This window comes from Lycorma delicatula, chromosome 4, assembly GCF_047948215.1.
Source record: "Lycorma delicatula isolate Av1 chromosome 4, ASM4794821v1, whole genome shotgun sequence".
NCBI lineage: Eukaryota > Metazoa > Arthropoda > Insecta > Hemiptera > Fulgoridae > Lycorma > Lycorma delicatula.
In genome coordinates this window covers 50217501-50243641 of record NC_134458.1, presented here as the reverse complement: position 1 = coordinate 50243641, position 26141 = coordinate 50217501, and the positions used below count along the sequence as shown (strand labels likewise).

General features: G+C 27.7%; 1 protein-coding gene across 1 annotated transcript in view; it reads right to left on the bottom strand.

Moving 5' to 3' along the window:
- Lac (septate junction protein lachesin) overlaps window positions 1-23836 on the bottom strand; it is a 28980-nt gene extending 5144 nt beyond the window's left edge. Inside the window, exons 1-5 of the mRNA XM_075362929.1 lie at window positions 23578-23836; window positions 13433-13674; window positions 11310-11566; window positions 9962-10225; window positions 4867-5006 (exon numbers count right to left, since the gene is read on the bottom strand). Coding sequence (XP_075219044.1) covers window positions 4867-5006; window positions 9962-10225; window positions 11310-11566; window positions 13433-13674; window positions 23578-23629 — 955 coding nt within the window. The 5' untranslated portion in view covers window positions 23630-23836. The remainder of the gene's footprint in view (window positions 1-4866; window positions 5007-9961; window positions 10226-11309; window positions 11567-13432; window positions 13675-23577) is intronic.
- Window positions 23837-26141: the final 2305 nt, after the last annotated feature.

Below are 26141 nucleotides of genomic sequence, written 5' to 3'. Positions count from 1 at the left end.
AGTACTACATTTGGTTAAAATAAGTTATCCATCTGGTTCATTTACTAATTTTTGTTTAAGCAGCCCACTCATGTGTACTTCCATATAAACATCCATATGTATGAAAAGGAGGAAGAACTATTTATATTTCACTGAATTAGGTCACCTAAGACTATGCCTTTAATTAACAAGGGAACCCGCATGGACAACTCTTCAACCAAGATAAACTTTACCCAAATCTAAATAATTTTGATGTATGATACACTAATACTGAAATTATAAATAGGTAATACAATAACACAAAATATACATGTAAGGGTTTAAATTAAAGTAAAAAAAACTCTGTAGCATGCAATATCTAAAAAATTAAAATGATAATGTTACACTGAAAATTTAAGAAAAATGTAAATATTAACATTATTTCACTGTTAATGTAAATACATTAAAACCATCACTTACATATTTCTGTATTAAAAATGAAACATTTACAGAATTATCAACATAAGTTATTTAAAAAAAATGTTAAACAAACAAAAATTACAAATAAGAAATTATTAATAAATTAATAAAAATTCTATTCAAATCGTCCAAAACTGTGCCATAAAAATAAAAAATAGATTTCTTAAAAGCAATGAATTTTATGACAGAAGCATTGAGATTTTATATTAGAAAGATTCAGGGTAGCTAATAAGATGGTAATGTAATTATCCAACACAATTTGTAAATACTGTTCAATGCTTTCCTTATCAGCAGGAAACACACTGTCAAGCCTGTAACATTATATATTCTTTTAAGTCATATCTACTGTCCCAGTCAAACAAAGTATTCTAATTCTAGCACTTGTATTTTTTGTTCTTGAACTGTTACTCTGCCCCTAAATTTTTTCTTTAGTTCCTTTATTAGTTCTTCCACTAATAAATTAAAATCAAAAATTAAGGAGGACATGTACATCCTTAATTCACAACTTTTGCACTGCATCTTATTTTTACGTTTATTATACTCTTTATCTACATACTACCCGTTTTGTAAAAAATTATAAATAACTCATCATTCTCCTTGATTTGATGCTATTTTTCTTAAAACCATAAAAATGTTCTATTCATGCCATATATGAAAACATATGGCATAATTAATATGTAAGATCTTAATTAAATTGTAGAATAAGATATATCTGGATTATATAAATATACAGTAAGGCAGGCGGTTCAACATGCCATAACCCTATCACTTTTAAAGCAATTCAACATGGAAAAATAGAAAACAATTGAGATGGATATGTGAAAGGCAACTTTTTAGATAATCATTTTGAGTTTTCAGTTTTTATTAATTTTTGGCCTTCCAAGTTAATGAAAATCCTTTGTCAATAGTTAGAATAACCATAAAATTTAATAGCACTTTCATTTAATAATCTATTGAAAGTGAATAAAAATATTTAACCCCAATAAATATGTTAGCATTTTTAATGTAACAATATTTAATACATTCTATAAATACTTAATGCATACTAAATGACAAGTTTAGTCGAGACTGTCATTTAAATGGAGATTGACTTTAAGTATAATTCTTTTTAAAGAAATTTCAATTCACGGTCAGCCATGGGAAAAGGAAATGAAATGTTTAGATTTGATATCACACATTGTTTCCTGAATAAGTGATTTCGCATACTGCACAGCAAGTTTATCGTTGAAAGCTACTGTTCTTTAACAACTGTTTAATCCATTTATGACGTATATTTAGTTTTGTTTTTTAATTTATTTTTACCTAAAATTAGTTCAGCCAGTAGAAGTTCCCATAAAAAAAAGCCAATTAAGAGCATGTAAAGGTTAACTGCAACTTATGTTTATGATTATTTCTAAAAAAAAAAATTCTCAGGACAGACTTAATTCTACAGTTGAGAAAACTTGTGAAGCAACTAAATCTAGCCAGGCTACTGGCTACTGTGTTTAGAATTTTATATGAACAAAAAACGAACAGGGAATCACATTGCAAAAAAACAAGGAAAAAATTATTTATAAAACTAGCTGTAGATTGACTTCAAGTATAATTCTTTTTAAAGAAATTGAAGGACATTTCACAATTATTTTATGGAAACCAACCTTTAACCATTTTACAGGTTCTAGCGGTAGTAAATAATGACAGTAATCTCCTAAGATTAAGTTTTTGGATTTTCTAAAGATTATTGAAAGATGTTGAATTTGTTTTTATAAAAATAAATTGAACAACTGTGATAACTGAATGAATACTTTGCTGGTGGCATTCATTTTTAAAAGACATTAAAAAATATTGAGAAGAGGGAAGAAGAATAGTATATCTGGATGAAACTTGGGTGCATGTAAGTCATATTTGCAATAAAGTATGGCAAGATGTCACAAACACTGAAAGATGTTTTTTTTTTTTTTTAGCAGGATTATTGACTAGACTGAAATTTGTTTCTAAAGGACCTTGATTTCTTGTAACCCATGTCAGAGGAGAGGAAGGATTTCTTGAGGATGGCGATTTAGTTTTCCGGGCCAAAATCTCAGTGCTGACTATCATGATAAAATGCAAAGCTCACATTTTGAAAAATGGATGATAGATAACATTATGGCAGTACTTCACAAAGGAAGGAAACGTTATCATTTGCTATTAATAAACTTTTCACAATGGAAAAATTACTGCAATCACATGAAAGAAGTAGAAAATGAAATGTGGCAAGCAGACAACCTGCAAGATGATATAGAACCTTTAATAATTCACCTGAATTATGAAGAAACAGAAAGTCATGACAATGGTAATATAGATATTAAGTGCTCAGGCATTATGCCGTTACAATAAAAATTTAAAGGACAGTAAATATTTACTGGGGTATACTGAAATGAAACGACTAGCACTAGATAGGGAATATTGGAGAGCTGCATCAAACCAGTCAAATGACTGAAGACAAAAAAAAAAGTAAATATTTAGGATAATTAATGTAACAATTTTAGTGTAAGTTTATTTTATAAATGTATAAAAGTGAGTATAATGTTTGTGTGCTAAGCAAAAAGAGAAAATTTATTCAGTATCTTGTATTGATAATAAAACAACCGAGGTTTTTTTTGAAAAATCTATTAATTAAATCAAAATGAAAAAAGAACCAGGTACACGTCTGCACTCAGTGAAACTTTATGTCATTATTAGTCTAAGATTGTACAATTATTTGGCAATATTTCAGATATTTTATCACATAACTGGTATTTATTAACAGTTTGAAAATTGCCATTTATTACGGATACTAAAAAAATATGTTGTTGAAATTATATCGATAACTTAGATGGTGGTGTAATGAACTGCTGATAACTGAATGTTCTTATTGTAAACAGAAGTTATAAACTCCTGGAAGAGTCACGGTGTATGCTACTCCACAGCAACTAAACAAGTCATGTAGTATAACTATAATTTTATGGTTAATTTTGGCATGACCGTATCTAAATATAAACTTTTTATTTTAATTTTATCGATAACAAATTGTGGCTATGTCAAATCAACTATACTAATTTCGACATTTAAACTCCCAGAAGAAAACTTAATAACACACCTATAAATTGTGATTATTAAAAATATACATGTTTTATCACAATTACAACTGAGAGCAAGGCAACAAAATTCTATAATTATTCTGAAAAAATTATAACATTGCTAATGTACAAATAACTATTAGATGCTAAAATCAATAATTCAACTTTTACAATTTTTTTTCCAGCTACAGAAAACAGTATAAATTAAAATTATAACTTTTTCTGCTACATATGGCATTCACTATGCATTTTTTTAATTATTATTAAGCACATGCCTGAAAAAAAAAACAAGCTTATATTTAAACAGCATTCTGGGGAACATCCCAAACAAGCTTGTTATTAAATACATGATGGAATTCATCAAACATTCACTAGCAAAGCTATGGATGATAAAAAAAATTTATGCTGTTTTTTATTTTCATTAAAAATTATTTCAATGAATTAACATAATTCCTAGCTTTCTGATGTGATGTATGGTCCATATTAAAACATTTACACCAGCATATTTGATATGTAATTACACATGCAATGCTGTTATGCTTACTTACATATTTTAAGTAGGACGTATCACATCCTAAGATTTTAGGAATATTGCAAGAGTTCAAAGTAATACTTCTGTATATTACAATTTTCCGATTTTCTAAGCCATCATAAATCTTTATAATAATAGAATTACTGTACAGTATGAGAAATATGAAGACTGGAAAACTTGAGTGGGAAAAGCAACCTGAAGAATAGAAGTGGGTAGAAAAGATAATTTCCAAGTACTTCTGATGCTTTAAATATGGAAGAATAGCATTAACTAAATCATGTACCAGAGGAAAAAAACAAAAATAGCACTATACATTTCTAAGACTTAAAAATGTAACCTCTAATTTATTTCATGCAACTGGTACATATTAAAAAAATATTATATTTCTAACAAAATAACAAAGACTAGAGATGTTTCACAATAATTATATAAAATAGTTTTACTTACACATCAGCAACATCACCCAATAGTTACTAATTTATGTACACCAAATAAACATAATCAAAAACAAGCACAAAAAACTTTACTGCAACCAGTTACACTATGCATTATATCAAGGAAAATTAATAATATTTATTAGCTTCAAACCAAAGTACTTACTCATATTTCAAATGAAGTACTTTTCACATAATTTGTAACCATCAGATTTAAAACATTAACAAAAAAAAAAAATTAAAAATATAATGAATAAAGACAAAACAACAGACAATTTATAAAGGATAATCAGCCCTTGATATGTTTTAACCTATTATCTCTTCAATCAACAAAGGAAAGAAATCACATTAGAATATATATAATACACCCAAGAAAATGACTTACCAAACAGTTCAACTAAAGCCTCTGCAGTGCCAAGTTTATTTGAAGCCTTGCAAGTATACAAACCATATTGTCTCTTTTCGATTGTAATAACACGAAGTGTAGTATCAGTAAATTCATCTGCTGTTGCAAAATAAGATAAACTGAAAAAAAAAATTGACTGAACTATCAAAAATTATATTACACTAATAATATTACAGGAATCATCATTATTTTCTATAAATAGCAGAAAAACATACAATTAACCGTCAATAGCCTTAAGAATACTACAATTAGATCTAAAAATTAAGCATCAAACACATATTGACCATTAAAAGAGAAAGTAATATGTTTCTACTAATAATAATGGTTTATGTCAATATTTGATTACACTTTTTTAATTTACTATAAAAATATTACATGAAAATAAATCTGAAACTATTTCAAACATTTTCAAAGTAGTCAAATTTGGATCTTCAAATTCTCTTTTCTAAGAAGAATAATCTCTAATATTGTAATCTTTTATAGAGATGTAAATGGCGAATTCACAATGTTTGCAAGTTAAATGGTTACACAGACAGCATTTAATTTAGCAACAGTTAAAAAAATATCTATTTTGCTGTTGTGCAAAACCATTGCCATCTTTTTAGCTTACAATTTTATTAAAACAGTTATTTTGTAGAAGTTTATTGTTTTACAGAAATCTTTACTCTATACAAAACAGAATTTAGCAAACTTATTCATTTGCATGTTATTCAGGTTGTAAGGTATGAATGTTTATTGTTGTCTAAAGGTGCTACCTTGAATTCAAATGGAAGATCATAGCACTACAATGTTGATATTGTCTAAACATACATTTTTACTTACCACTGCATTTACAATGTCCAGTTGTTTAAGAGCAGCAGTTTTACTACAACTGATTATGGAAGTAAAATGTATAATGTTGTCATTGTCACAGGGTAGTTTCGCTACCTTATTTTATTAAATAAAATAAGGTTTTTGCAATACAGAGTAATTAATTTCAAGATAACTACTGAATAACACTAAAAATGACTGAAGTAGATTTTATTTATATTTAATATTTATTTAATATATATATATAATAATTATCTAATATACATTTTATGCATATATTTAACCTTTTGTACTAGCACAATCAGTAACTAAACATATGAACAGAAAATAAAATATTCTATTCTATTCTATTACCATATAACTTATAACTAACTATTTATCTTACAGGGTTTATGATAAATATTCATTATAAATTCGTTTAAATAAAATTGGGGTTTATACAATAAGATGCCTGCAAATGGTTTTCAGAATTTATCTTTGATATTATCATTTTATAACTACCAATAATTACACTGAAATCATACTTTCTTATAATATAGACATTGAACTTTGACCTCAAAATTATCTTCAATTTATTAGCATAAATAAAAATCAACTTTCCTCATATTGTTTGATGCTATGAATAATAATTATGTATATTCATTTTTATCTTATTTAATTATTTATTTTTAAAATTGTAAAGTAATTCATCAATATATTTTGGCTGTTTGTATAATTTAATTTCATACAAAACATAAAATATTACATGATAAATTACACACAATAGCATTAAAAAAATAATAATAAAAAGTAAATAAATATATACTTAATATTAAATGAAATATTAACCACCAAAACACAATAAATTAATAAGTTAAACTTACCATATTAATTCATTATAAAAAAAACAAACTTAAAAAAGAAATAGATGAAATAAAATAAATAGCAATATTTAATGGTTTTGATGATAAAATTAGAAATTTTTTACAAAAAACAGAATAAAAAATACCATGATAATTGTACTAAAATACAACAGCAGGAAAATAATACAAAGATTAATAATATTTTTATCTAAAATACAATTACACGAATAGAGTAATAGAAAAAATTACTAACGTATATGATAAAAATAAATATAAAGAGCATATAAATCAAATAATCACAGTATAAAAAATTAAAAAAATAATAACAGTGAGAATTTAATACAAATATAAAAAATACAATGTAATGAATGTAACAAATAATGTATATATTGGTAAAACCAACGTGTTATTTAAAAAAAGATTTACAGAACATTATACAGCTTGCAAAAACAAAAAAAAAGGTATATCTAGTGTAGCTAATCAGTTGTTGGAATGAAATCATAATATTACTGATTGTTAAAATAATTTAAGAGATTTCGAAAATTTGTAATAATGTCAAAAAATGAATATAACTGAGAAATATTATATTTATAAACAAAAATATAAAATGATGCATCACCAAATCAATTTGAAGATAATTTAATTAAATACATAATAAAGATACAATTTAATGATTGACAATAATGACAAAAGATTAAAGTAGAATACAAAGTTTTAATTATTACATAATTCCACTACTGGACAGCAGAATTTGTGTATTCATCCTCAAATATCAAATTTTCAAAAAACAAAACTATCTTAACAAATTATAAATAAATATGTTTTAATATAATTATAGAATTTAATAACAACTGAAGATGTGGCATCCCGCAAAAATCGATTCTTGGAATTAATATAGAAGTTCAACTTACTGTGTTTTGGTGGTTTATATTTCATTTAATGTTAAATTGTATTGTCATATTAATTTGTACTGTATTAATATTACATTGTACAATTTATTAGTAGTCAATATGTGTTAGTAATACATATTTTAATTTAATACCATTAATGAGTAATTTAATACCATATTCATGAGTAACCAAACTCATGTTAATACAATAACATGTACATGAGTGCATGAATGTACATTCATGTTATACATTTAACCATTCCAGAGATAAACAAAATAGACACCAACACATATCTAGAAAAAAATTGCACCCTAGTTTTACTGCACTTTTGGACTTGACAACCTTAAAAATTGAGAAATGTAAATAACCGGTTGCCCAAAATTTTTATCTATTACCCTTTTGATAGTGTTAATATGGAGTTTTACATTATAATAGCTGGGAAAACAAAAGTACATAGTGACAATTCTACCTTATGTTAAAGAAAATGCTTTTATTATCACTGTTAAGTGTTCTCAATTGCTAATATACATCTGATTCTGATAGCTAACATTCTTTTTTAGATGATTTAATTCACTGGACAAGTTTGAAGCTTGTGTGTAGGAATGTATGTATGTTTGAGTGAGATTTTTTATAGCACATGAAAGATGCCACATCAGATTGGGTTTTGAACCTAGACATCAACATATAAATAAAAAATGCTACCCGTAAAATTGTAAGAACCAGAACTGTAAAATTGTAAGGGGTAGAATTTATCTTACTTATGCTAATATAAGATGGAGAAAAAATTCACTTACTACACATTTTTTTTATCATTATCTGGCCATGGAATATAATATAATTTTACATAAAAACGATTGTTTTAATTAATTTTTTTTTGTCTCCCTTTTTTATATAGGATTAGTTCTCATGTATTATTTTTTCTGATATTTATATTACTAATGTGTTTATGCAATGCATTTTTTAAATATATGAAAATGACTGGGGAGAGAGAATAATTTTGTTGTTGGTATTAGTTAACACATTGTTTATAATTTGAATATATATAATTGCACACAACTGATTTTATTACTATTTCTTTAATTAATATAACTATTTTTTAAAAGTGAAGAATCATTCATCCTTCCATAAACTCACACACACCACACCACATAAAACCTATATACTTGTTAAAAAATTAATTTTTTCATTATCTTCTATTCAGTACTTATTAATACAAACAAGATTCCCTTTCTAGACATTTTTCAAATTTAAACAATGCACAGCATAAAAACAATAGTCGTATAAATATAAGAAAAAACAATACATGAGAATTAAATCTATATAAAAAACATTATTATTAGAAACAATAAATGGAAACAATCGCATATTGAGAAAAATTATTTTATAATAAATTTAAAATAATCTATTATTTATATACAACTCATATCTGCTGAACCTGAAATGAGTTCTGATAACAAAATGCAAAAAAATATGAAAATTGTGATTTGCTCTCACTTTAATTATGAAAAATTACATTAATCTTTTTATTAAAATAAGTAAACCATTGATTTTATTGTTAAAGTATTGATATTAACTGCATTTTATGAAAGATTAAACATTATACTTCCACCACATGAATGGATTTATGCATATCTGTATATAATTTTTACAGATTTAGCAAATCTAGAATATTTTTTTAATTCTTCATTTAATAAGAATAAAAAAGATAAGGTCATAAGGATAATTTTGATTAGTGGAGGCAAAAGTTAAAATTTAAAATCTATGTAAATACTGGGAAAAAGTTCAGCAAGCCATTATGGCCAGATTTTTTTAATTAGCTGAAAACACGTTAACCAGAAAAATAATAGATCCAAATAAAATAATCCTAAATCTTAATAAGAAAGTTTTATTTTTTCAAAGCTAGATGTTACCTACATTGTTACCACAGAAACTGAATTTGACTACAATTGGATTGTTTTTAAGCTTGCTGTACCACCATATTCTCTGTTGTCATAGCTTCCTTGGACATGTGATTTAAAGCAACTACTACAGTTGCTAAATGATAACTTAGTTATCATTTACTTCAATTAAGATTAATACACTGAGAAAAGTTGAATGAGTTATGTTAAAATAATAATAAATACATAGGGAAATATATTTTTGAAGCTTGTTAATAAGGATTTCTGAAAGTCTATCATACATAACATTTTGATACAAGTGCTTTACTGTATATACGTTTATTCATTTATTGTGTATTTAAGTGGTGCAGATGATTAGTGCTAGAGCCTTAGTGTGCAGGAAGTCAATAGTTTGAAGCCCAGCCAAACCAACTATACTTTAATTATAACTCATAGATATTATCTCTGACCACCATTTTATTGCTAAGTTCTAATGAACAATTCTTCCTGGCCTGGTAATTCATGTTTATAACAAGTTAAATGTACACTCATTATGTGGACAAGAAATGCCAACTGCCTATGGGTTCCAAAGAACAGTGAACTAGATATCTGAGAACTTCCAGAATATCATAAAAGTGTTCTGCAAATTTAATACCTGTAATGCTGGTTGTTTGAAAGTTGGACTTCATCCTTAAGCCAGACAATTGCAGGAGGAGGATAAGCTTCAATATGGCACTCCAAATCCATATCATACTGTAATGCTTGTCCGAGTCTAGGACGTGGTACGGTAACAACTGGTGAAAATTCAACAGCAACAGCGATATTTCTTCTTGCTCCTCTTCCTACTCCATTTTCAGCCACACAATAATATGTACCTCTATCTTCTTTTTTTATTGCTGCTATCTTCAAGATATTTCCTCTAAAAAAAAATGTAATTAAAACATACACAGATATGTACATTTTTTCTATACACTAATGAGAACATAAATTATTTTTAATCAACTATAAATAAAATCACTAAATTAAAAAAAAAGATTTAAAAAAAATATTTTTATCTATTTTATTTTGACTCTCAACTGATGAAGCTGTGATATTATTGAGAAAGTGCTAACAAGAAAAATAATATAAAGAAAGTTTTAATATTAAGTATATTATTATTATTATTATGCTTTTACGGCCAACATGGGACCACTTAAGTCAATTTTAGTTGGATCTTTTCTGAGAAAAGCGTGTTATTTTACTCTTTCGAGCTGCCGTATTACGTATTATGTATATATATATATATATATAAATATTTATTTTTCATTCAGTTACTAACTCAAACCTACACCATATGATCGAATCAAAAAAAATTATCTGGAAAGTTAATCTTAACTCTCTTGGAGCAAAAGATAAAAACAAAAAATAGTGATTCAATGTTGCAGCCCTGTCAATAAAAATGACAGATTGAAAATTTGAAGAAATAAAAGGAAAATAAGTGCATTATAACTACCTAATAGGGGTGATGAAGAATGCTTTGCTATTTACAGAGAAAACATTTTTTGTAATCCACTATAATAAGGGATCATAAGATTGAATTGAAGAAATGTAAGACTGTCTGAGAATGAATCTAAACTGAGAATTTTACAAGATAATTACTTATTCAACAAAAGTCCAATTACAGAGTTGCAATTCATGTTGTCTACCACTGTTGGTGCAGGACTAGTTATTGTACACATATAACAACATAATTAGAATAGAATTATTTTTTTTAAATGCCAAATACTTCATGAAGGGCATCTGGTTGAAAAAAAACCCTGCCAAATAAATTTCACCTATGCGCAGGCAACATGATAAAAAAAAAAAGACAGACAAACAGGATTTAAAATTGAGTCTTACAACCAAAAATAAATGTACACCACTTACCCTAACAGTAAGTAATAATAAATTAACCTCTGAGCTAGATCAAGACTACATATTTAATTACACAAATAAACAATTAAAAATGTACCTAAAATACATACCTATAGATCGAGCCACCAGTGGGAAGAATAGCATTATTTTCTCTTCGCCATGACACTCTAGGTTGAGGATGGCCAACAGCATAGCATTCTAAACTAACACTTTGGCCTTCACTGACAACGATTGATCGAGTAGAATTATCAGAAATGATTGGCGGCCGGCGCACTTGCAGTTCAACTTCTGCGCTGATTTTGTTATTCATTGCAATAAATACTTGACACTGGTAAAAACCGGCATCAGTCTCCTGAATGTCTTTTATCTGCAAAATATTCAAATATATTAAATTTAAACTAAAAAACATGATCAGGATTTGAATGTGTTATTAATTTTAGCAAATACAATAAATAATAAAAAATATATTAATATGAACTAATGCGATCCCACAGATCCTTGGTGTTACAGCTTGATGCTTTTACTAAGCTAAGAGGGTTGTCTGAAAAGTTTTGAGCCTCAACATGAAGATGGCAGCACTCATCAACAAAAGTTAGGGAATGTATTTGTGCATGCATTGAAAGGTACTCACTAAAATTTCAGCTATTTTGGACGCTTAGTTGTTGTTTGATAATCTTGAGTAAGTCATTGTGAGTGTTTTTATGAGAATGGAAAAATCAAATATTGTGCTGCGATTTAATACCTGTATTTGAAAGGGAATACACCTACCCAAATTAAAACACAGTTGGATGCTGTTTACCAGAACTGTGTCCAAAATTTGCCACTGAGAAAAGATGGGCAGCTGAATTTAAACATGGTCGTAAAAGCTTCGTTGGTGATGAGTGTTCAGGACAGTCAAAAACCGCAACCACCACCGATTTCACTGAAAAAGTTCACTAAATGGTACTGGATGACTATCGAATTAAGGTTAGAGAGACAGCAAAGACTATGGGCATATTGAAAGAACGTGTTTGTCATAAATTAACTGAAGAATTGGCATGCATAAGCTATCCACGTGTTGGGTGGCATGTTTGCTCACCTAGGGTCAAAACTGCATTTGAATGAACATTTCCAAGGCCCTGCTGGAGCAGTTTAAGCAGAATGAGTCAGATTTTTTCTGTCGATTCATAACTGTAGATGAAACATAGATCTACCACTACACTCCTGAGATGAAACAACTCAAAACAGTGGACTGCAAAGGGTAAACCTGCTCCAAAAAAGGCAAAGACAGTTCCATCGGCCGGGAAGGTGATGGTGACTGTTTTTTTGGGATAGTAAAGGAATTTTATCAATTATCTTCAAAAAGGTAAAACAATAATGGGACAGTATTATGCATCATTACTTGACAAGCTGAAAACAGAAATTGCAAAAAAACGACCACATTTGAAGAAGAAGAAGAAAGTTCTTTTCCATCAAGACAATGTGCCTAATCATAGTTTGATGGTCACCATGGCTAAAATTCAAAAACTGCACTTTGAATTGGTTGGCCATTCACTGTATTCACCAGATCTGGTCCGAAGTGACTTTTTCTTGTTTCCTAACCTTAAAGTTTCACTTGGAGGAAAGAGATTTTCAATGGAGAAGGAGGTTACCACATATGTGAATGCCTATTTTGCAGAGAAAGATGCCAACTACTATTTGGAAGTGTTAAAGAGATTAGAGCATAGCTGGAAAAAGTGTATTAACTTGAAAGAAGACTGTTGAAAAATAAAACAATATTTGCCAGAAAAAATATGTCTTTCTACGTTAGGCTCAAAATGTTTTAGACAAACAACATGCATTATCTTTACAGGACCATTATGGGAATTATAATTACATAAATTAAGATTAGAGATCAAATATTAACATTACTACTAGAGGATGAACACAGAAAGTTGCAATGAACAACACCTTTCTAACTCCTCTTTTACATTTTATGTTAAAAATTATTTTTGCTTTATCATACTATATAAGTAGAATTAAAAGATTTTACAGAACAAATATGATAGTTTGTCAGGTAAAACTGCTGCATCTAACAGCCACATATTCACATAGGAGTTTATAACAAATTGTATGTTTATATAGTTTATACATATATATCATTCACTTCAGAAGTTTTTTACGCTTAACTTTTGCATTCAACTATTAAAATAATAAATTTTGTAAAGAAACCATGTTAATGACTTATTATATATTATTAATTAAAAATTAAGACCTGTAGAGTATATGTAGAACTTGCAGTATCTTTTCTCAGTGCAAATCTACTTTCATGAATAATAAGAGAGCTACCAGTTGAAATTGGCACTGGTTCAGTGAGTTTTTGTTTATCAACTTTCATCCACAGAACAGGATACTGATCGGCATACTGAACAGAACACTCCAGCTCAACAGTGTCCCCTATATCTTTTATTTGTACTTGAGTGATATAAGAAATTGTTGGCGTTCGTTGACATGTAACTAAAAAAAAAAGATTAATAAAAAAATATTCAATACTGAAATAACTTATCACCTACTTACTGGGTACTCTTTTTCTTTTTTTTATGTTATTGCTTTCATGGAGATTTCTAGTTCACCAGAACATATAGAATTGTATGAGTATATTTGATTAAAAACATAAAAATAAGCAGTAATTCTAATAAGCATCTTAGTCAATAACATAAAATTATTAATTTTGCTGCTATTAAAATCAGAGGCAGATAATAAAACTAATGTTATTGGTATTATAATTTGAATATATTTTTAAATCTTAATTTATAAAATAAAAAAATCATTTAAAAAATATTAAATTTAAAAAAATTTTTGGAGATTGGTAAAGTGGCTGCATCGGAAACTAGACAAACTCAGGAGATACCGGTGTTGATTATGGCAGATATTGAAAATGCTTTCAATATTATTGGTTGGAATGCTATTTTGCATTCAATAAGCAATAGGAGGCGATAAGCCTCCGAAGAGGGTGAGAAGGTCATCATAACTGTGGAGAAAAGGGTGCAGATACTCACCTATGCGGATCACTTTGCCATTATGGTGATGGGAAGGAGCGTAGGCGAGATTCAGATCCGGGCCAATGGTGCCCTGGTGGTGGGCTAGCTAGAGGGCTCAAGGTTGCACTACATAAGACTAGATCCAGATGACAGGAAGGAGGATCCCGAGGATCGTTGGATTGGAAGGAACAGAAGTGACCCCCCTTGGACGGAGTGAAGTATATTGGTGTCTGGATGGATAGTACGAGGGGGTTCAAGGTGCATATTGATAAGATGTGCAAGAAAGCGGAGGTGTCATCGGCAGTCTCTCTAGGTTGATTAGGAATGTCGGTGGCCCCCGTGCTTCCAGGAGAAGACTCATAGCATCCACAGTGGCCTCGGTCATCTTATACACAGCTCCAGTATGGTTTCAAGATCTGAAGGTTAAATGTAATTGTACTAAGATAGACAGCACTTGCGGCTTGCGCTGCATGTTGCGATGGCTTACCGATCGGTATTGCTTGAGGCCATCTTCGTGATATCCGGTACGGCTCCGATTGATATGCTGGCAGAGGGTGAATATGCAAGAAGTTGTTTGGTGAGCTATTGGTAAACAGTAGTGAAAGTGACAGTATTCTACTCATTTATAAAGTGTAGGGTAGTTCTACTGTGAAAACTAAAAGTAATAATATTTGTAGAAAGTGAAGTGTATGAACTTAAGACTGTTCAACTGTTTTCTTGTTACTGCAATATTAGGTTCTAGCGATCATTATAACGTTTTTAGTAAACTGGATTGTATTTTGGTTTTTATAATTTAACTGTCATTAAACAAATCTTGTCCTTTTTATTTGAATTAATATTTTGTATGTTCTATATATGTATTGACATCATTATTATTTGTTTTGTTTATATGTTTTTAGATAAATAAATTGTATTTATAAGAAATATTTAGTTTATTTGTCTCTCAATATCCTTGTCGAACTGCAAACACGCGACAATATGTTTTTAATATATAATTTTATACATTCTGATGAAGTAGAGATGTCTGTGAAAGGATTAAATGTGAAAAAACGAGAAAAGAAAGTACCAAGAACAAGATATTTAGATTTTATAATTATATTCTGATGCTATGATGCAATTTATTAAAAATCATTTTGACATAGAAGTATTGTAAAATTCCATTTTTCTATGTTAACTGTTGAAGACTACATTAATATCGCAAACATATATCTGTAATAAAAAAACTTAATGTTACGGCGAAATATGTGGTTATACAATTTAGTACAGATATAATTTTTAAAACTTAATAATAAAAATATTTATAATAAACGTTAGTTTATTTGATAAAAATTAACATATTGAAGTGCAGTTTAAGAATTGTTATAATAAATTTAAAGGTAACAAAAATGCCTTTAAAATATACCGATAAAACACCTATACATTAACTGCAGTATTATACAGCAGAGTACCCACTGTCAGAACTACAGGACCAAGAAAACAATGGATACACAAAATAGAGTAGCAATATTGAGATAAATATGTAAATAAACAAAAAAGTTACAAATTTCTTTATGATTAGGAATCTTTTGCTTCATAATGTTTGCTAGTTAGAATTAAGGACCAAGATAATTATTGAGTAAAGCCAATAATTTTAAGTATCATTTACAAATTTGCATGCACATTCAACTAATCAAAAAAGAAATATTAATAATAACAACATTAGCAATAACATAACAATCAGATTAAACTAACCTAAAAAACACTTCAGTATTAAAACGTATAAAGAAAATACAGAAAAAATAAATTATAAAAGTGGGAAACACTATAATATAAATAAACATGGATATACATACAAAAAATTATGCAGTACGTAGCTGAACACAAATTTAAATTTTAAGTTTAAGTTAATTGTAATACTGAAGCAATTCCTTCCATAGTCGAGTGAAAACTATTTGCAAGTGCTAAAAATATGCACAAAATATAAGCTGTAAGAGCTTAGATTGGATAGATTACAAGCCAACTCAGAATTTAAATGTTCTTTCTTTTGTTTTACTTTTAAAAGCTGATTTGACTCTCCTTATATTTATTAAAAGGGAATTTTTATTTAACTTAAAATTTCTCTTAATTTTTTTAAATTCAAAATCTTCCCTTTACGCTAGCAGCAAAGCTTTAAAATTGATTTGTCATGTCATGTCATGTTTAGTTTGGTCATAATTTCTTTACAAAATTTTGATTTACGGAATTATGTGTATGAAATTTTACTATACTGCATATTTTATGTAACATCATAAAACATAATCATGCTAACATAAACATCATCACACATGTAATCATAATAAAAGTACACAGCCAACTTCCTACAAATAACTATTCTGCAAAATAATATAAATTTACATTGACATCACCGATACAAGGTTCAATTTGAAAAAAAAACTCAGATACTTTGAATGCCTAAGAGATAAGCAAGATTTCTGATTAATTACAAATAATTACAGCTACAACTTAAGAACTGGACAATCTTACTGGTCATATCAAAGAAATATTGCTACCTTGTTTTGCTTCTTAAAAAATGATTATGTTCAGAGTAAAACAAAATAAACACAATGAATAAATATATTTTAAAATAATTAAATCCAAAGAAAAACACGTAACACAACTAACTAAAGTTAAAACATTTAAATCAGTTCTATTCACTAAATGGATGTGGATTTGTGGTACTTACGTATTAACGCCACCGCAGCTACAGCTTTATTTAAAAACAAAGTAGTCAATCGGATTTCGGTGGAAAATGGGCCGATATAGAGTTTAACACAGATTCAAAACAGTCTCTTTATTAATTTTAATAAATGGTTATAATTTATTTATTTTATAAATATATAACCAAACTTAACCTACGCTCGCTTCACTCGACTAATTAACAGGAGTGTTTTGATTATTTAAATAATAAATAATTGCAATAATTACTGAATTTATTAAATAAATACTCAAAAGATTACGGTGTTAATTATAATTAGTCAAGGTTAACGAGCAAAGCGAGCACAGGTTAAGTTTGGTTAAATTATATTTATAAAATAAAATAAACATAAATAACCATTTATATATAATACTTACATACCATTTATATATACCAGAAAATGTTCATTTTCCACCGAAACCCGACTGACTACTTTGTTTTTAAATAAAGCTGTAGCTGCGGTGGCGTTAATACGTAAGTACCGGATTTGTACTCAAAAGTTATCCGATAGTAAATCATTGCCTGTTAGGTATTGTATCCACAATAGTATTCGATACAAGACATGTGTCTTGTGTCAATCTAAAAAGTGGCATGACATGCCTTTTAAACAACAGTGACATGTAAATGTTTGGGTAGTCATATTAAAAAATATACTTTATTTTTTCTAAAGTTAATACTTATAATAAGAGCCTATTCCTCTGTATCAATATATTATATTTTTATAATCAAAAACCATCTTGAACAACCCAAGTAAAGAATTACACAGTAAATAAAATGACACTTACCTTATTTTTCTTTTCTTATTCCAATACCATCTTCGTGGATACTCGCATCATCAGTTGTATATAAATTATATAAAATTACACATTAAAACATAATTTTTTTTTAGAAAAATTAAAATATGAAAATTAAAATTACTATTATATGTAGAAAACATTAAGTCAATTAAATAAAACAATTACATATATTTAAATATGACATCAATTAAGAATCAAAAATTAAAATTAACTTTAAAAATAAAAGTACTTTATGTCAATGTAATTAATTATTTATAAAATATTTTATTTTAATCTAATTATTTTATTTAATTGGCTTCATGTTTTCTATATATGATAGTAATTTTAATTTTAATATTTTAATCTTCAATTTTTTCTAAAAAAAAAAATTGTTATGTTTTGATATGTAATTTTATATAATTTATGTACAGCTGATGATGCAGGATCCCGTGAAAGTGCTACTAGAATAAAGAAAAGAAAAATAAGGTAAGTGTCATTTCATTTACTTTGTAATTCTGTACTTGGGTTGTTCGATTTGGTTTTTGATTATAAAAAAAATTCCTTTCGGCATGCCGGAAGGCGGAGATACATTTCACCAGAGCTAAGTAGGAGATAAAGAAGATTTCCACCTTAAAGTTAAGAAAAACTTCAAATTTACTCAATACGACAATGGTTGCATGTGAAAAAAGTTTTACATGTTTAGCATACGACAAGACCCATCTTCTTACAATTCCAGCAACATTTTGGTCATCCCTTGCCGTAAGGGTTGGTCATATCAAAAATTGTTACAGACAAACATTTTAGGTAATGTTTAGAGGACAAACGATCACTTTAAACCGATTCAATACTGTGCCTATTAAGAAAGGTATGATATTTTTTTGTCTTCAAACCCCCATTTTTCCACCCCCTGGGCCAATGGTTGGTGATATCAAAAAACTTTACTTACGTAAGTTTTAGGCCCTTATCCAAAGAATAGTAAACTTTAAACCAAACCAATTCGATATTTTACTTAATAAGAAAGTTATAGCAATATTTTGTTTTTCGAAAAAGCCCCCCATTTCCACTCCCATGGTCCGATTTTGGCCGTTAATGAACTTTACCGAGATTTTGGGACGAGTTATTTTTAAGGAACAACTTGAAAGTGATTGGCGCAAAATTATGGCAGTTATCATGACCACAAAAAAGTGATATATATATATATATAAACTTTTGAGCTGACAGTGGTTTTGGGGTCTGAGGGATGTGAAACGCGTAGATATGTCAAAATGTTTAGGAAGTCGAATCATAGTACCCATTACAATAGGTAGCTTTCTTATGAAATCTGCCTTAAAAAAAATATATATATTAAATTTTTAAAATATTAATGTTGAAAAAAGAAATTAATACAATACACAAAAAATGATGACAGGATATTAAGGTTGATGAAAGTTAAGAATAACACAGAACAATAATATGCCATTCAATTACACTTTCAAAACCATGTATACTTACAAATGTCAGTAATTATGTCTATACATATCCTACACTATTATAATTATGTTCATCTAATACTATGGATGACAATAAACCTACATATTTTCAAAACTAAATGAAACTCACAAGACAATAAAAAATCCTGTATAATAAAAATATAACACAGCTTCCAAAAGTATTTATTTAAGTGCTGTGCTTTCAACAATACATGCTGAAAGCTCTCAGTAACAGACAGGAATGAAGGTAAGAAATTTACAATAAATGTATTTTCAATTAAATGCTTAATAAAACCACAATGAAACCTGTTTTTACAATGATGATTATGTTATTAAACATTTTTAAATCATAACAGAAATATAGTTAAGGGCAAAATTTTTATAACATGTTCAAAACATATAATCTATAATTACTATTATAGTAGCACAGCATATTTATTAATTTAATAAGAATAACAATGCAACTGGAACAGTTCAGTAATGAAGTTTAACTTTACGTAAAAACTACATGACCCAAATCTCTTAATAGCATAAATGTATGCTATTTTTAAAATACAACTGTAAGAAAAAATAACCTCATCAGTGCTGAATTTATCTTACTAACAATAATCTCAAAGGTATCAAGAAATTTGCTTAAATTTTATACAGACAGCTTCCTGCTGGATGAATATAAAAATTCCAGATAAGAAAAACATAAAAATTAAAGACTGTTAAATAATAATCTCAACCATAAGCAAAAATAAAAACAAGATAACATATATCACAGTGTATATAAAATCAGACAATTTTAAATTTAATGATCCCTTTAAATGCTAGGTTTAAAAAAAAATATTTTAGTAAAAATTATACAAAAAAAGGAACACATAAAAAATGTGATTTTAGTAAAAAATTTATACAAATTTCTTTTGTAAGTAAACTTCCAGACTATTACCAATTTGTTTTGTGCTTTTTGGAGGAGATCTCAGCTTCTCAGAATGGTTTCTTGTAAAATTTAATCAGAAACACTATTTAAAATATTAAAATTACAGAGGAATTTTTACAATCTCGATCACTGATATAAAATATTTTATACCATTTTTAATATTTTTAATCAGTGACAGAGATAGTAAACATACTTCCATCATGTCAATATTTAAATTATAGTTTTAATCTAACATCAATAAAAAAAACTCTTATGATGAGACTGGAGGAAGAAATAAAGTAACAGTAAAGATTAATTTTATAAAGTAATAAGAGAACTATATAAAAATATTCATATTATACTAAAAAACTTAAAATGGTGGATGAACAGTGTTTAAAGGAAGAACAATATCACAAGTTTTAAATGGGATGCTAAGGTCAAAGTATGCTTATATTACAAAAATTAGATATGATCTACAACCAAGTTTGGGAAAAATATTTTGAAAATGGGTTGTCATATCTGCAAAAGTAAATATAGAATTTACCTCGTTCAAGTTTACAATTGTTGACTACCTTGAAAACAATTTTTATTCTTTATTTGAGGTATTTTCAGATAAATCTGAAAAAGGCCTACTTTTTAAGTTCTAATTCTTTCCCTGATTATATCTCATGAAATCCACAATTGGTGTTTTAAATTTTGAAATATTATTCAAAATATTGTTTTTAAATGTGTCTACTGAATCTCAAAGGGTTTAAATTACATAATTTTCCATTTATATAAAAGTATGAAATTTCAGCAACTATGACACATAGGCATAAGGAACACAGTATGTTGACTTTGTTAAGATTTCAGTGTTACAAATTAATTATTAAAGGAAAGTTATGAAGATCATATTTTTAATTACAATACTTTAATCTATTACACAGTAAAAATTGCAGAGAAATCCCAATCTCAGTGCTGACAACTTATTTTGAAGCAACAAACTTTTATATTCTGAAAATTTATTTATATTTATTTTACACTTCAAATGAAATCTGGCAAATACTGAGACCCTTTTTTGCCATATTGTCTGTGTAAAGAAAAAAAATGTAGTTACTATTTCACAATTTATAAATTGCGAAAATAATATATAAAAAAAACATTTAAATTATGTTTAAACTTCCAGACCGTTACAAATTCATAATTTAAAGTATTAAAATTACAGATAGGAATATTTACCATCATCAATGTCACCATTGACAACAAAAAGCAAAATTAATTATAATGACTATTATAGTAGCACAGTATATTTATTAATTTATTAAGAATAACAATTCAACTGGAACAGTTCAGTAATGAAGTTTTAAATTAACTTTATGTAAAAACTCCATGACCCAGATTTCTTAATAATATAAATTTACGCTATTTTTATATACAACTGTAAGAAAAACAACCTCATCAGTTCTGAATTTAACCTACTAACAATAATATCATAGGTATGAAGAAATTCGTTTAAATTTTATACAGGCAGCTTCCTGGACGAATATGAAAATTACAGATAAAAAAATACATAAGAATTAAAGATTGTTAAATAATAATCTCAACCATAAGCAAACGTAAAAACAAGATAACATACATCACAATGTATATAAAATCAGACAATTTTAAGTTTAATGATCCCTTCCTATTTGACTGCTTATAAGCAGCCAAGGAAATAGATCTCTAAGAACAGGCTACTTTTTAGATTTACTTAAATATCCTCTCACAAGGTGTCAAACATTTTTAATTAAAGCTATTTGACATACGCAAAACTGAAGAGAAATTTTTTACATAAGTTACTTTATTAAAAACATCTTTATTATACTTATCTCTCTTTACTTTATGATAAACTCTTTATAAAAAGTGTTTACTTCAGATATTTATCCTCAAACTCAACTGAACAATGTATTAATATTAAATCACACAGTAGTTTGATTGAACAGTTAACTCATTTAATGTGAGATAAAGTATATATAATATAATAATTCAAGTCAGAAAAATATAAATGTTTAAACAGTTATTATTTGCAAAATAATAAAACTGAACAGATATTAATTTTCACAGATATTATATACATAAAACCCACAGCAAATACATTTTATCTATGTAATGAAGTCTGAACTGAATCAATTCTTAACCTTTTATAAAACATTATCATTAATAATATAAAAGATTATTAGGTTTTACTACATTTTATTAAATGTAACTGATTGCAGATTATAAAAAGTGATTTTTAACTCTAATTTAATAAGTGTATTTTGATCAACTAATAAATTCAGTGATATTTTATGTGATGTAAAAAAAATATTTTTTTGGCAAGAAAATGCTATTACAGTAATTATCAGTAATAATTCAAGGCTAAAGTATAAATATATTTGGTTATATCCATTATTTTTAATATCTCAAGTGAAAGAAACATTCTTTAACTATCTTTAGAGTTGGTTAATTAAGAGAAATGAGAGATGTAATTTCTGGGTGTGAATAATAAGCTTCTTTTTCGATGATTCAAATATATTTGTCAGTAATAAATTTAAATAATTAAGAGGATGAAAATATTTATAACTTTTACTATTCAGGAAACAAAATTTAAATAAATTACATTTCAACTTGATCAAATTTTATGCTAAATCTATCACCTAATAGAATTTAAAAAAACTGGTACATCATTTAATATCTTATCTACTGATCTTTATAAATGTAAGTAAACACTGTATTAATTAACATCAGATATGTGCTTTCCTTGGTAGGGATCTATGAATTCTAACTACAAAGAATATGCTTATTCATTAATGTTTTATATTTCCTTTTTAACTATATTTTTCTTCTCAAGCACACATAAACTACAGAGCGGTAATTTTTTAGTAATAAAAACCCTTTTAAAATTAATACACTGTAGTAAACTGTTTAATAAAGTTATACTCCAAGTTAAATACAATCATACAAACTAACTGTACGAGTAATTATTCATAATTCAGTAATGTTTAAATCATCGTATTCCAATCACAGAAAATACTTTCTCATTCAAAATTACAAACTGCGTAAAAATATATGCTAAAAACTTTGGGCAAAAATACGAATTTATGTTTAAAAATGAAAAAGTGCAATACAGCATAGTTTAATTCGTAATTATTTAAATTAACAAAATCACATGAGAATATAGGTGTAAATAATAAGTACTGTAAGAGAGTTTAGCTACTATTTCTACATGTTAAACTATATAAATTCGACGAAAAAAATATTCTGGGGCAGTCTGAAAATCAAATTACTATGAAAGATATGAATTACGAAAAATTAATACCCAATCCGCAAATTCATAACCTGTACATTCGACGAACAATTGTACAAAGAATTAACTATAACAGAAGATCCATAACCCTAAAACCCCGCCCATTTTTAGTAGCAACTGGAAAATTATTTCATATTCAGAATTAAAACATGTACACTCAATAATATGCAAAATAAACGTCAACAAGAAATCTAGGAAATATATAAATTATCTTACCAATAGTTACAAGGCATAAGAATATAAAACTATTTAAAACGTTAAAATACATGTCGTCAATAAATTGATGAAAATATGGCAAATCTCCTCTTTATATTTAAAGTTTTTTTTACGACAATAAAAAAGTATAAAATCGATACACTAAGTCATGTAAATTCAATCTTGAATCATGCTTCTGTCATAAAAATACAAACACGAATGTGACTAGAACACTCAACACTGGGGATACATTACAAACATAGATAATAAGATGGCGCTTGAGCGTCTGCATAGTCTCTAAAAGAGAGGAATGGATCAGTACCCGCCAGTAACTAACCTAGCGGATTTTTGTTCAACTACACTTCTTGTTTACTAAATGAATTCGGGTTTTTGCGAGAGAAAGACTTGCTTGAATCCCATAAAAGATTTTAATAACAAGAGAAGAAGTTAAATGATAATTATTAAAATAAATGTAATTTTGGTTATTACATATTTATAATTATAAATAATAAATGGTAATCATTAGCATATCTATCTCTTCCTGACATGATCAATGTCGCATATTGTATTGTACTGATATAATGATTCGAATAAAAAAAAATTATTCATACAGACAGTATCAGTATTTGCCTTTTCACAATTACTATTAGAATTTGAGCAAACGGTCACTAGGTCTTAAGTCCCTATAAGATATACACTTAGGCAATATGTTACATAAAATCAAAATGAGAAATATATTGAAACAGAAGATAAATTAAACGTAAAACAATAACTTATAAAGCATATATCACCAAACAATTATATAAAATTGCCATAATTTTCAAGAAAGAAGATTACTATTCTGCTTTCTAAACCAGAAGAAAGTTGCTTACATATTATCATAGAGCAAACTAATAAAACATATACACTGGCAAGTAAAGATACCTAGGGCTATTGAAATTAAACTGTAGTTATTGCACAATAACTGGACAGACTAGATGAACATTCAACTGCACATCGCTCATTGGCTGCAATAGTGGGACAACTCAAAAAATTTGAAAATCGAGTTAGGTCATCCAACAGTCACTAAACCTGAACCTCTATCTAGCTGCAGTACTGACATAAGTGTAATTACTAAAACTCCCGAGGGATGACATTTGTGTCATTATTGCATTTTGCCTAAAGTGGACTTCATCATGCATCAGTACTGACACATGTTTTAGCTAGTCCATTGATGTCATTTGATAGTGCCGTTTAGACATAAGTCTAGTTGTGCCACTGTTGCTGCTCAAAACTTGTGTATTATTAATCTTTAAACGGCATATTACTAAATTGTGTCGTTTTTGCTGTTTAAATATAATTCTTTTATAACACGCGCTTTAAATTTGTGCCACTTTATAATTTTTTGAAAACTGTGTTTTTAGTTAAACTAGTTGTCTGTGATCATTATAATTTGTGTCATGAGTGGGGAATTTGTGTCAAAGCTGGGAATCACGTAAGTACATTTACAGATATTTTTAGAAATCATGTTGCTATTCTAATTGTTTTATGATTTTATTTTATAAATTATTGATGAACCACTTTTCATGAATACAAAATATGGACTGTACATTTGTATGGTACTACTACAAATTTATGGAAAAGTAATTTTGAATTAAAATTTTTTGGTGCTACCACAAATTTTAAATAATGTTTGTATACCTCTCCTTGCAAATAAATATTATACTAGGCATAAATTACATGATTTTGTGATTTCTTCTTAGGATTGATTGAGGTACCAACAGGTACTACGAAGATGAATCTTCTTCACGAAGTATGAATGCTGATACCTCTGAAATTGAAAAAACTAAGGATGAGAGCCCTTGTAGAATGCTGATTTTGAAAAATAGCTTGGAAATGAGTAAGGGTAAGTCCCACATTTTATTTGTGAAAAATAGACTGATTACAGTAAATCTAGAAACCTGCTCTAGAAGTTCAGACCAGTCATGTAGGCCTAATAGTTTACTTTTTTGTTACAGTCAGTGAAAGAGATAATGTCTTTACTCTTAATAATGCATCTTCATCATCTGCTGAAATTGCATCAAGCTCAGAATCTTCAAAGCCTGCTGATGACACAAATTCAGATGCTGATTTCATTCATGATTTTGATCTCACAAGTTCTGGTTCTATAGCAAGTGAAATTCCCAAAAAAACAAAAACGTACAAAGTGTAACAATAAACCCGGTACGTCTTCAACCATAGCCTCCAGCAATGAGGAAATAGTAAAAAAAATCTAGAAAGAAGCAAGCATATCCTGCGTACTGGAAACGAAATCAGTCAAAACTCTTACAAAATAATGGGAAGTCTTATCAAACATTAAAGAAAGGAATAACCATTCCAGGGTGAGAAATACGTCCTCCTTGTAATACAAAATGTAAATTAGATTGTAGCAATAAGTTTTCTGTCGAAGAGAGACAGTCTTTATTTAATAAGTACTGGGCCCTAGCAGATATAAATAAACAAAGACACTTTATTTTAAATAGTTAACTGTCCTAAATATAGGTCCCTAATACCAGATAATGCTAAATGTAACCTTCGTAAACCTAATAAGGCATTTTACTTTGTCA